The sequence below is a fragment of the Aotus nancymaae genome, unplaced genomic scaffold (genome assembly GCF_030222135.1).
Source record: "Aotus nancymaae isolate 86718 unplaced genomic scaffold, 86718_ANA_hifiasm-v0.15.2.pri h1tg000049l, whole genome shotgun sequence".
NCBI classification, from domain to species: domain Eukaryota; kingdom Metazoa; phylum Chordata; class Mammalia; order Primates; family Aotidae; genus Aotus; species Aotus nancymaae.
The window spans coordinates 32,764,968-32,778,610 of record NW_026988463.1 but is presented as its reverse complement, the minus strand read 5'-3'; the positions used below and the strand labels follow the sequence as shown (position 1 = coordinate 32,778,610).

Sequence of the window (13,643 nt, the reverse complement as noted above, 5' to 3'; positions counted from 1 at the left end):
TTTTCCAGTATGTGACCGCAGTCTTACTACTGACCAGTTCTATAGGTCTTTTGCCAGGTGGTAAGGATTTTCATTCTTGGGCTTACAGAGCCAGTTAGATCATAACTCTTATTAAATATAGAGTGTCCTAAATATCACTGAAATAAGAAGTAGGAAAAAGAAGCTTGAATTCTAAGACTGAGGCTGCCCTGCAGATTTTAGTTTGGCTTTCAGAGTTCAGGAATGGTGGTGTCTTCACCTGAATTCTTCACAGACCAAATGCCAGGGTAATAAACCAAAATAGTCCTAATTAGTAGAGGCTAGTTGAGCATCAGCATACTTTTCTTTCCTCTGGCTGTTCCCAGCCCTACAGGAGGGGTACACCTGTGTCTTTCCATGTCCGGGGGTACGACATCACCGTGCAGGGCCCACATGCTTGGTTTAAAAAGGTCATCTTAGAGTTATCTTAGTAAATGTAATAAATTATTTTTTAGGTCCTGAAATTTATAATAAAAATACTTTACCTACCCTGGTCACCAAAACCTGACGTTTTAAATGCATTGGTTTTTTTTTTTTTTGAAATTTATGTTTTAAAATAAAATCTCCCTAAAGCCATACTGTTTAAAGGTTGGTGAAAACAAGGTCTGGGAGTATGTTTGTGTGTCTGTCCAGCTTTCTCGTGTAGCATGTCCTTATGTTTTGTGTTGCAGTGTCCCAATTAGGAAGTCCTGTTTTAAGGGTTTTTGTGTACTTGGATGCAGTAATTAGAGGTGAGTGGGGGAAATGGGATTAGTGAGGCGGTTTTTTCTTCATGAGCTCTGATAGTTACATTGGATTATTTTGTATTCTAATTGCTATATTTGTGTTTGCATAGGGGAAGAGGAGAGAGAACTGGTGAGTTACCTTGATTTTTAAAAAATGATAAAAGACTTTCACTCCCAGTATGAACACTGACCAACTCTGGATCCTCACACCTTACTGACTGAGCGCATTCAAGCACTAACGGAAGCCAAGTTGATTTCTGAGCTGCCGAAAGGAGGTGTGAGGCTTAGGATATTTGAGGCTGCGTTGCCCACAAAGGGAAATAAGGAAGAAGTGTGGTATGGAGGCGGCTGCTTGCTGCTTTAGTTTGTCCACCTGTTGAACGTTGACCCGCAGTGACTTGGCCAGTTGTGTTTTGCTGGGTGATGGAACTAGACAGTGTTTTCCATCGGCTGTCTTTGGTAACTCTTGGTCAGCTCCTGAGTAACAGGATGTGGCAGCGTCCCTGTGTTCCCTTCACTTCCTTGCCCTCTGCCTCTGGCAGTGGAAGGAACAGCCCTCATGAGAACTGCATCCTACTTCAGCTCCTGCTTTTTGCTTATTCGCTTAAAAACTACTTTTTTTTTTTTTTTTGAGATGGAGTCTTGCTCTGTCACCCAGGCTGGAGTGCAATGGCGTGATCTCAGCTCACTGCAACCTTCCCCTCCCAGGTTCAAGTGATTCTCCTGCCTCAGCCTCCCAAGTAGCTGAGATTACAGGTGCCCACCACTGCATCCAGCTTAGTTTTGTATTTTTAGTAGAGACAGGGTTTCACCATGTTGGCCAGGCTGGTCTTGAACTCCTGACTTCTTGATCTACCCACCTCGACCTCCCAAAGTGCTGGTATTATAGGCATGAGCCACCGCACCCAGCCTTAAAAACTATATCTTAAGTACTCTCTCCTTTTTGGGGGAGGAGCTGATAGTAGGAGGCCATTCATTCCTGCCCCCGACTTATGCACTCTCTAAGGTAAAGGAAAGATTCAGAATAAATCCAACTTGTTTATAGAGTTGTTGTTAGTCCTTAGACCTCATCTCAACTGCTCTATTGAAGATAATGATTTATTGGGGAAAACAAAGAATGATAATTTATCCTCTCTTTATTAAAGTGATAATTCTGGCCCACAGAAATCAGTCAGTACCTACAGTATGACTTAAAGGGACTCTCATGATCATCATTCCCCTGTAGAGAATATTCTAGATCACGAAATGCAACTCTTGACCCTCTGGTTGGCCCATTTCCCGCCTAGAGGCATCCTTGGTACCCCTTTTTGCCTGCATTTCTGTCCCAGGTATACCAGATGCAGCCACTGCCTACCTAGACTTGTCCTGGGGGAGTGAGCTGTGAACCTAGAGACGTGGTTTTCTCACGGCTGCTGTTAATCTCCTTAGGCTCTGCACTGATTCCCTCAGTAATATCAAAGTAATGCCAGCTCCTTGCCTTTCTCCTGAAAGGTATGAGATGCGGACATTTCAGTGTTTGAATTATTTTAAGAGATGTTTTATAGAAGTAAAAGGTTTTGTAGTTAAGAAGTTTTTTCCCCCTCCTTTCTCTTAATTTCTTACGTCTTTCCACACAAAGTTATCTTTCCAAGAATTTGAGGTGGTGATCATATCCTTCAAGTCAGCTTTGTAGGCTGTGTGATCGCTAACAGATGTGATGTAGCGCTTCTGCCCGAATTCCCACAGAAGCATCCTGTCATTTAACATCGCAGCGACACACTTGATGCCAGAATAACGTTTCTTCTTCTCTGGTGCACCAAGACCTTCCCTTAGTGATAACCTCTTGATTATGAGATTAATTTGAGTTTAGGGTATATAATTTTTCCTAAAAAAAAATTCACGTCGCTAGTTATAATTTTAGCAAATACTAGTTGAGCATTTACAACATGCCAGAGACAGTTCTAGTGCTCTCACATACCTTATTTCACCTTCACAGCTCCAGTAGCTGTTTGTATTCCTTTTATTCCCATATTACAGAATGAGGAAGCTAATCATAGTTCATTAGTTTTCCTCATGTCCTCAAGCATGAGAGGCAAGGCAGTGATGTGAATTTTTCTGAATTTGATTTATCATTTTCCTGGCCCTGCAAAGCAGTGTTGGCAGGCTCTCTGCAAATGGTTGTGCTGGTTGTTTACCGTGTAAGGGCTGACAGGACAGATTCCAGTGTGCAGCCTGTGCTCTGCTCGCCATGCTGTGGGCCCTAGGAAAAGGGATCTTTTCCTCATTTGTACAAAGGCACTATATAGGCTCACTTAAATATTAAGCATGTTCTACTACAGAAAAATGAGTGAGGGTTGTGTCCAGGAATGGTCTCGGCTTCCAGTTCTGTGGCTGTTTTCCTGTGGACATGAATTGAGATGTTTTGTGGTTACAGAATTCACAGTGATTGCCGATGAGCTTTCATTAGCTTTCTTGATTATTTTTGCTTGTAAACAAGGTTAGGCAATCTATCCCAGGAATTATCGCAGAGTGCTAAATGAGGCGGTTGAAGACAGCACCACGATGCATTTCTCACTCTTTCTCCCCTGCATATGCCATCATAAGGGTAGGGCTGTGGAATGGAGTGGGGGAATACCTGGACGCATTGCTTGGCCTCTGGACAGACACTCAAGGAGGTTGGGGACTTAGGAGGGTTGACCAGGTATGGCCACAAGTACATCAGCTCCTGGAGGACTTCCCAGTGAAAGACCTCCCACCACATTCCACAGCACATCAAGGTAATTATACCCTTGGCTAGAGAACACCAATTCTATGGTACAGAACAGTGACATTCAGTCACTACCTCATATATAAAGAGAGCTCCGTGGGGAGTTGGAAAGTGCATGCCACTAAAATATTAACACATTTGTTTTTGCAAGGCTGTTCGACTTCAGCCCGTATTGCTGCACGTTACCACCACCAGGTCTTCCACATACCGATGTTCACGCCACAGGAGCCCGCACCAGACGGCTGCCTCCCCCACGCTCAGAGTGGAATTGTTCTCAGGGATATTTGCAAGGCCTTGCCATCAGTTACAAAGTAGCAGCTGGATCCAAGTGAGTCTACCCTGCTCTCCCCTCTCCTCAGGGGAAATTTTATAGTGATATTGCTCATTGTAGTGAGTGTTGTTTGCAAGACTAGAAGAAACTGGTTAATGAATGTACTATTTAGAAGAAAAGTTTTGACATTTTAAGATTACAGGTTGTTGCCTTTCCCCAGGAAAAGGTCAAAGTAGTCTTCCCGTTGCGAGATTTGGAATAACTCCGTTTGTCCCTATGCTTTCCAGCAAGATGATTATATTATGTAGATGGGTCCTTGGCCAGCATCAAAGGAAAAAGTCCCAGACCTTCCTGTTACAGTCTTCTTTTTTTTTTTTTTTTGAGACGGAGTTTCGCTCTTGTTACCCAGGCCGGAGTGCAATGGCGCGATCTCGGCTCACTGCAACCTCCGCCTCCTGGGTTCAGGCAATTCTCCTGCCTCAGCCTCCTGAGTAGCTGGGATTACAGGCACGCGCCACCATGCCCAGCTAATTTTTTGTATTAGTAGAGACGGGGTTTCACCATGTCGACCAGGATGGTCTCGATCTCTTGACCTCATGATCCACCCGCCTCGGCCTCCCAAAGTGCTGGGATTACAGGCTTGAGCCACTGCGCCCGGCCCTACAGTCTTCTTTATTTCTTCCTTCAGATTAAAAGTGCCTCCTTTTCCTACCTAACTCCTTCTTTAATTAAGGTCAGTTAACCATTGCTCTCAAGAATACTGGAACTGAGTGGTAATTTTCGATAATTAACACAGGCATTTTAATTAAGCAGCATGTGTTGCTGCTTTTTCTGTGTGAGTGCCGTGAGCCCTCTGTGTGCAACTCTGCTTTGCTCATCCCTGTGGGTCATCGACCTTTTGGCCAGTCTACTCTTCATCACGGGAGAGGAACAGACTTCAAATCTGTGAGTTATTCCTTCTGTCGGAAGCAATGTGCCAGAGAGAACACATGGGATTTGAAGATGGTCAGTGGACTCATCTTTCTATCCACATGGTAACTTTCTGTCCTTGACTTAGGCAGTATCATTTCACATTGTCAGTCGTGTTTGTTAGTCCATACTTAACTGACTCCAGGTTCTGAAAACAAGATCGTAGCTTTCAAAGGACTCTCTGTATGCCACTTCTCAGTCAGCACAACTAATAGTTGTTGGACAGGAAAACCAGGCTCTACTGCTGCGATCCTTTAAGGAAGCCTTGAGCATCTCAGCAGTTGATGCTAGGTCCTAAGAGGGGAGGTCAGGAGTGATTTAACCTTGTGAATGCACCAAACGTCCCACCTGACTTCCATATACACCAAGCATCTTTTCAAGGAGAAAGCTTTTTATGTTTAACAAGGAGTTTCCATCACTTAATTCAAATGTTTTTAAAACAGAATGGAAGATACATTCTCTGAATTAAAGTCTCTTTTCAGTCATATCCACAAGGATTGTGTTACAGGGTCAAATCCACCTGTGAATGAGTCGTCACTGCTGGGAAGGTCTCAAGACTGGGACATTTGTGTTTGAGACAGTGGAATCTTTTTATAATGTTAGCTTTGGGAGAAGGGGTGACGGTCTTACTTTATAAGCAAGACAGTATCTCAGACTTGGTCTAGAAGAATTTACACCAAGACCTGTTACAAGCTGTAATAAAATGGCAGCCTACTGTATTAATTCAAATGAAACAGAAGGTGAAGATGCTGTGAAGAGTCAGTGTGTGAGAGATGGTCCAGAGTCCCTTGCTGCTTTAGAGCACTGTTCCATGAGTTCCGGGTGATGGTTGTACAGCCCTCCCTTGGTGAGAAGCTGATTGTGATGGCTGATGTGTGGATGGATGTGTAGGTGCAGTGTGGTTCAGCCTGTTTCCATTGTGCTCGGAAAAGTTTTTTAAGAAGTCCACTCCAAAACATGGAAAGTCATAGTGTTAGGAAGATTTATTTCCAAACAGTGGCCTTCACACTGCATGGCAGCACTTCTTTTTATTATATGTAACCTTGTGCCCACTTTGAGCGCCAGCTCTAGCGTGGTATGTATTCTGTGCCGAGCAATATACAGCGTTTTTCCTTTTCTGATGATTTTAAACTCTTAAGGAGCAGAAAAGTGTCTTTGGTAAGAAGTAGTCATGAGTCCATCAGGGCTCTTACTCATATGCCTCCCCAGCAGCCTCATGTGTGGTCACAGGAGCTCTCCTGTTCACGGCATTATGTGTGACACGGACCTAGCGTTCACTGTCGTGCTTTTACACTGATTCCTGGGACACAGCTTACCATTGGAACAGCAGACCAGTGCTGCACTGTTTCTAAAGCTAAGCTTTTCCTTATTATTTTGGTACTACCTAAGTGACTTGGTTTTGACTGTCCCTAGGAGAGGGAACCACTTTGCTGAATTTTAAAAAGTCCAACTGCTCTTTCATATTTTATACTCAGGAACCTGGTCTCTCCAGATGCACTTTGGAGGCATGGAGAGCCCAGCATATGGCTGGAAATTGGAAGTTTACAGCTGTGACCAGGCTGTTCCCAGGGCATCGCAGTAGCTTCTAGCACCCATGGCTCAATGTCTTTAGCAAAGCCTTGACTTCATGGAGAGAGAAAGGGTGCAGTTACCTGATTTTGTAAACAGTGGCTGACATGGGCCCTTTTATCACCCTCACACCTTTTAGAACCACAGGTGGTTCTTTGACTCGAAAGAAAGAAAATCGAGTTGAAAAAAACAAGCACCTACATAATGGGGCGCACTTTCCCATTGTTTGAGTGCAGCACTTGAGTGAGTTCAGAACCTCTGTGCTGTTTGTTTCGTTTTTAAAGAGGAAGAGATTGTTGGTTCCTTAGTATTAAGATAGTCCCTATGTTGAGTGGAATTTTTCATTTGTAAGAGGTATGTTCCTTTCTTCTCCAATCCTCACTTTCCTCGAACAGGATACTGCCTGCTGTAAGACCATCCCCTGTGGTTGAACTTTAATATTAAATGGTAATTTTTTTTTTACAAAAAAAAAAAAAAAATTGTGTTTTGTTTCTACTGCCTTGAAACCTGTTTTTTTAAGTGGGAACCTGCACAGCCGAAATAAAGGCACCATGTGTAGAGTTACGAATGTGCAGATTGCTGTGTGGATGATATGAAGGCCATTCAGATACGTGCAGATGGACAGTTTCATTCAAGTGTATTAATGTAGATATTTTAAAATGGGTTATAAGCTTAAATCATTGTCTTTGAGATAGATAGAAATCACAGCCACCATCCAGCCCGTCTTCTCTAGGGAACGCTGTTGACATGCCAGGGGTCCACCTGCACTGAAGCAGCTACCCGGCTGTGGCCACACCGAGCTGTAGCCAGTCACGCTTTCGGAACCGTCCATTCACTCCCTCTCCTGGAGCAAGAAAGGAGAGAAAGCTAGAATCAGCAAGGCTAATTCACAAACCAGGCTCCAGAGCTCTGGTGCCACCGCAGAAGCAAAGCTGGGATTTATGAAAACACATTCTCCAGAGCCCTGAAGTCCTGTCCTTGTATCCTACTTTTTGCTACATGGAGGCAACTGCCAAAAACAGGCTGTCGAGGCGGTGAGGTGGCTGTTTGCATCTCCGAGGCACTGACGGTGTGGAGAGGCCCCTGCTGGGTCAGAGGAATCAGGATTCTGCCTCAGCCGTCAGCCTCTGGTAAGCTGTCCATATGGACTGCTGCACACATCTTGCCCACTCGTTCCCCCTTTACGTGGGTGTCAGTAAAAGTTGTCCAGGAATCGTCTCAGGCTTACCTCCTTCTAACAAACAGTTCAGCTGGGTTTAAGATTTATATTCATTCTGTTTTTAAAATGCCCGTATAACTGAAGACCACAACATACAAGGAATGATTTTTTAAGAGTTCTCAGTAGAGAATTAGATGCTATTTTACTTAAAAACCAAAGCCTGAGCTAATGCTTCTGACATCATAAAATCCCAAACATTCGCTAATATTTTTAAATTTACAAATAAGACACTCCACTTCCATGTGGGTCTATGAAACAGAAGTACCAGATTTTAAGGACTGTCTGGCCCTTCTTGGGCAGCATCGTGAACACTACGTTTGTTTGTTTTTAGAGAAAGGGTCTTGCTTTGTTCAGGCTGGAGTGCAGTGGCACAATCATAGCTCACTACAGCCTTGAACTCCTGGGCTCAAGCAAAGAGAACCTTTTGCCTCAGCTTTCAGAGGAGCTGCTTCAACCTCCATGATGGCGTGGACTATAGGCGCATGCCACCATGCTCAGCTACATTTTTTTGTGTGTGTGACAGAGTCTCACTGTCACCCAGGCTGGAGTGCTGTGGTATGATCTCAGCTCACTGCAACCTCTGCCGCCTGGGTTTAAGCGATTCTCCCACCTTAGCCTCCCGAGTAGCTGGGACTACGGGGACCTGCCACCACGCCTGGCTAATTTTTTTGTATTTTTAGTAGACACGGGGTTTCACCATTTTGGCCAGGCTGGTCTTGAACTCCTGACCTCATGATCTGCCCGGCCTCAGTCTACCGAAGTGCTGGGATCACAGGTGTGAGCCACCGCGCCTGGCCCTCAGCTAACAGCTAATTTTTTTTGAGACAGAATCTTGCTCTGTTGCCAGGCTGGAGTGCAGTGGTGCGATCTCGACTCACTGCACGCTCCGCCTCCCGCGTTGAAGCAGTTCTCCTGCCTCAGCCTCCCAAGTAGCTGGGACTACAGGCATGTGCCACCATGCCCAGCTAATTTTTGTATTTTAGTAGAGACGGGGTTTCACCATGTTGGCCAGGATGAGAGTCTCGATCTCTTGACCTCGTGATCCACCCGCCTTGGCCTCCCAAAGTGCTGGGATTACAGGTGTGACCCACTGCGCCCGGCCAGCTAATTATTTTTAAAGATTGTTTAGTCAGGGTCTCACCGTGTTGCTCAATTTTATCTCAAACTCCTGGCCTCAAGCACTCCTGCTGCCTCTGCTTCCCAAATCACTGGGACTACAGGTGTGAGCCACCATGCCCAGCCTTTAGACTGTGACTTCTAATACCTGGTGATGGGACAGATGTGCTCTGGAAAAGATTTTAGACAGTTCCCACCCCCCATTTTTTGACTGTTCTCTTTGGTTCACATTATACTTTGCTGCCCAGGCTGGAGTGCAGCGGTGCAATCTCCACTACTGCAACCTCTGCCTCCAGGGTTCAGGCAATCCTCCTGCCTCAGCCTCCTGAGTAGCTAGGACTACAGGTGTGTACCACCATGCCCAGCTAATTTTTGTATTTTAGGAGACGGGCTTTCACCATGCTGGCCAGGCTGGTCTGGAACTCCTGACCTCAGGTGATCTGCCTGCCTTGGCCTCCCAGAGTGCTGGGATGACAGTGTGAGCCGCCACGCCCGGCCACATTACACCATTTTTACGACCTGCTTGTGCTGTGAGGACTCCACCAGGAATGTAGTGTGAGCCTTTACCGTCCCTCCAAGTGGAGCGTGTCTCCAACAGCAAGCTGGTAATGCTCAAAAGGACTCCGGGTGTTCCTCACCACCTTCTTCACACAGCCTTCTTGCTAACAGCCAAAGCAAACCTGAGCAGGAAAGCCTGGAACCCTTGTGCCAGCATCAGAGGCAGGGGCCCTGCTGGGCTTCTTGACCGTCCAGAGAAAAGGGCATGGGCGGCAGGCAGGGAAGAGCTGACTTCACGGGTACTTACGTTTCTGGCTAAGCTCCTCACATAGGCACGTAGGTTCTGGTTAATAAAATTTACTGTTGTGCGGAAGACATCACGGAGCAAGGACGGCGTGTGATTGGCCACCTCCTTGGCCAGCAGCAGGGCCAGCACCAGCATGGTCTTCTCTTTGTCCATGTCCATAGGGTGAGCCTGCAGCAGCTGCTCCAGGGCACTGGCCAGGTCCCTCCTCCGGTCCTGCACGGGGGCACACACAACCTGGGTCACCAGTACTCAAAGGAAACACAGTCCTCAGTCTGAAGCAGCACTTCAAAGGGAATTATTAAGTAGCCAAGGCTGCTGGGCAGAAAGAATGAGAAACAGTTGAGTTGAGAGGCAACGGAAAGGGAAGACTGCCATCTCTCCCTGCAAGGGCGTCACTGAGCAAACACATGTGCAGTGAGCCCACGCGCTCACTGTTAGACGGTGCTGGAATTCCAGAAGCCTGGGTCGGCCCTGGCCCTAAGGCACCAAGTCCAGAACTAATGACCACCTGCAACACCTGAGGCCCATCTTATTGGTGCAGACCCAGCTGAATAGAGGGGAGAAGGAGGCGGCATGGGGGAGCGGACAGACTATGAGGCTGGCAAGGACCCTCAGGCCCATCGGTTCACACTCAGAATTACACAGGAGGGCGCCAGACACTCCTATGTTCTAGGCAGCTGCTGGGGACAGCATGGGGATGGCGGCAGCCTTCTGGGAAGGCCACAGGCTGGCCCTGCTGAACAGAAGTATAACTGGATTTTTGGGAGGTGCGGCACCTGCATTTTCAGCTGCTAGAGTCAAAAAGCTAGAACTTTCTCCTCTTAGCTCCTATTGTTACAGGCCTGTATTCGGCAGTTCGGAGAATGTAGTCCTTCCTGCTAAATGTTTTGGGGACCCAGTGCTCCAGACCAATCTTTGTGTCCCCCTCAGTGCCAAGCAAATGGCAGAGCTCAGGAAGTTGTGTGGGTTCCAAACAAGGAGCAGCAGAGCCAGGGCTTACGGCTCTCACTGGCACCTCCATTAAACCCCTAAAACTGAAGAAGGCATCGTTACTTCTGTTAACCAAACATGCTTCATTCATCTTTCAAAGGCTTTTACCCTAAACTCCTCTACTCCGATTTAACATTCAGGTTTCCTGGATGTCAACCAGCTGAATTCTTCTGAAAGGCAATGAACCATGCCCTACGTCCAGTTACTTTTCAGAGTTCTGGACTGGACAGTCACGAGTTGAGTGGTCTCATGGGACAGTGGGCTGCCTGGTGAGAGGCGGGGCACAGGCCCCTTGGCTCACTTGCCTGCCCACGCAGTCCACAGGCCCTCACTCACCTCCTCCGACCGGCCAGCGTTCCTGAGCTGCAGGGCCAGGCGGTTCACCAGGCCCGGGGGGATGCTGCGGTCCATGCTGTCCCCGACCTGGGCGAGGTGCCTGGCAATGTTCCGGATGACGTCTTCTTGACTTTCAGAATCTGCATGTTCAGGCAGGGGTGGCAGAGACAAAGCAGACTCAGACAATGGCCCTGATACCCTCCCCCACACCACCCTGCCCCAGGAAAGGACGCTTCTGCAGTTGGGCAAGGCCAGTCCCTCCCCCTCCAGTGTAGTGCTGGCCCCCACTGGGCATGTGCTCCGCTCCACCAGGCCCACTGCGGGAGGGCTGGGTACCGGCGCTGAGCTGGGTTCTAGGTAGTACCCAAGCTTGGGGCCCCGCCTGAGGCCCAGGCTCCCACACACGGGCACCATGTCCCCATGGATAGGGCCAGTGTCACAACCACGCCTGAGGTACAAACCCAGCAGCAGTCTCATGGCTCACACCACACAACCCAGCAGGGTCGGCCTTGGCCTGGGCAGCCGTTAGGAAGGGGCCCTGCGGGCAGATGGCGTCCCAGACCCACCTCCGCGCTTCCCAGCCTGAGACCCCCCTTCCTCACAGTCCCATCTCAGGAAAACCCCAGTTGTCACTGGCACCAGAAGGCCCTGGAGAATCTCCCCTGCTTTTCTAACCGGAGCTGACACCCTTGGCCCCTCGGTCCTCCTCCCCCGGCGCACAGCCTCCGTGCTGCCCCTGCCCGAGGGCCACTGTCACACCTCCCACACTCACTGCCATTTCCTCAGCACTTGCTGTGTCTGATGCCCCTGCCGGAGGGTAAGCTCCCTTCCTAAGAGCTGTGATTTTTTAATCCGTTTTGTCCACTGACAAATACCCAGCACTTAAAGCAATTGCAGGGCACTCAGTAGATGCTCAATAAACAATTGCAGGAACCAGGTGTGGTAGTGCACGCCTGTGATCCCAGTGCTTTGGGAGGCTTGAGGACAGAAGATTGCTTGAGGCCAGGAGGTAGAGGCTGCAGTAAGCCATGATTGCACCACTGCATTCCAGCCTGCGTAACAGAGCAAAGCCCTGTCTCTACAAGAAACTAGTTTATTTTTTTGAGATAGAGTCTTGCTCTGTCTCCCAGGCTGGAGTGCACTGGTGCGATTTCAGCTCACTGCAACCTCTACCTCCCAGGTTCAAGCAAGTCTCATGCCTCAGCCTCCTGAATAGCTGGGATTACAGGTGTGTACCACCACACCCAGCTAAGGTTTGTATTTTTTAGAAAAGACAGTTTCACCATATTGGCCAGGCTAGTGTTGAACTCCTGACCTCAGGTGATCTGCCCACCTCGGCCTCCCACAGTGCCGGGATTACACCCAGCACTGGGATATCACCGTGCCCAGGCTCTACAAAAAACTTTTAAAGGGAGCCAGGTATACAGGAGGCTAAGGTGGGAGGACTCCCTGAAGCCAAGAGTTGAAGGCTGCAGTGAGCTGTGATCACACCACTGCACCCCAGCCTGGGCAACACAGCAAGACCCCATTTCTTAAAAAATTTTTTAATTGCATGAATGAATGAATGGGCCCTGTACCTAGCTCATAGGAAGTGTTCAAAAGATGCCAGCTATTGGATTTTCTCCCGTTAAATCTATTTTCTCTGTGCTTACAACTTCCCTCTGGCTTTTTTGGTTTTAGGGCTGCTGCTGCCACCCTCAGTCAACTGTCAAATCTCACCTTATGTTGCAAACACAGCTGTTTCACCTGTCCCTACCACTAACACCACCCTGGTGGGAGTCCCCTTAGCACTCATCTGACGATGACAGCCCCACTCCCTGCCATCCATTCCACTCCACCACCTTCACAATACGGACCTCAGAGCAGGGCAGGGTGGAGGAAGTGTGATGCAAGGAGCAGGCACGTCCTTGGGCACTGTGCTCTGGGGCCTCATGGCCTCCCTGGAGTCTGTTGTGAAGCATGCAGTATGGCGACCACACCACTTGTCTTCCAAACCTCTCAAATGCTCACCTCTGCATAACTGACAAGTCATGACCCAGCCTCCAAATACGTCTGACTTAACTTCTATGCTTCCTTTCCAGTGGCAAACTCAACTATTCATTGTAGCTTTTTTTTTTCCTTTTTTTGAGATGTCATCTCACTCTGTCACCAAGGCTGGAGTGTAATGGCGCGATCTCGGCTCACTGCAACCTCCGCCTCCTTCAGTTCTCTTCCTCAGCCTCCCAAGTAGCTGGGATTACAGGCTCCCTCCACCACGCCCGGCTAATTTTTGTACTTTTTTAGTAGAGAGGGGGTTTCACCCATCTTGGCCAGGCTGGTCTTGAGCTCCTGACCTCATGATCCACCCACCTTGGCCTCCCAAAGTGCTAGGATTACAGGCCTGAACCACCGCACCCAGCCTCACTGCAGCTTTCATAGCTGCTGGGATTTTGCTTAAATGATAGCCATTCCCTCTTCCCAGTTTCCAAGGAACCAAATGTACCAGCCCTCAATGCCCAGCTCAGCTGCAGCGGTAGCCCCAAAGTCTTCCTGACTCTGCAGAGTGCCGGGCTCCCCCAGCACCGAATCTGTGCCTCATTCATGCAGGCTGTTCACCCGCTTCAGTGATGGGCATGTCCTCTCTCCCTCTGGCCACCAGCCCAGTAGCAACAGGACTCTCCTGACCCGTCTGTGTCCAGCTGAGTGAATGGACTCACCAAAGAAACCCCGGCGGCCAGAGCCTCTACCTTGCCCCTTTTCCAGGGCTCGCCAGGGACTAGATTCACATGCCAGTTTCCTACCAGCACACTGGTCAGGCTAAGTGAACTGTCGTGATCACTTTTTTCTCAGTCTAGAGGCAAAGGCCGGTGTGGAGAAGAGCGAGAGAAGAAAACCAGGGC

The 13,643-nt window shown here is 48.4% G+C and overlaps 1 protein-coding gene across 1 annotated transcript in view; it reads right to left on the bottom strand.

Moving 5' to 3' along the window:
• Positions 1-5,694: 5,694 nt before the first annotated feature.
• The window catches only part of BID (BH3 interacting domain death agonist), a 29,659-nt gene continuing 21,710 nt past the window's right edge, over positions 5,695-13,643 (bottom strand). Inside the window, exons 4-6 of the mRNA XM_012454247.2 lie at positions 10,765-10,904; positions 9,439-9,651; positions 5,695-7,142 (exon numbers count right to left, since the gene is read on the bottom strand). Coding sequence (XP_012309670.2) covers positions 7,131-7,142; positions 9,439-9,651; positions 10,765-10,904 — 365 coding nt within the window. The 3' untranslated portion in view covers positions 5,695-7,130. The remainder of the gene's footprint in view (positions 7,143-9,438; positions 9,652-10,764; positions 10,905-13,643) is intronic.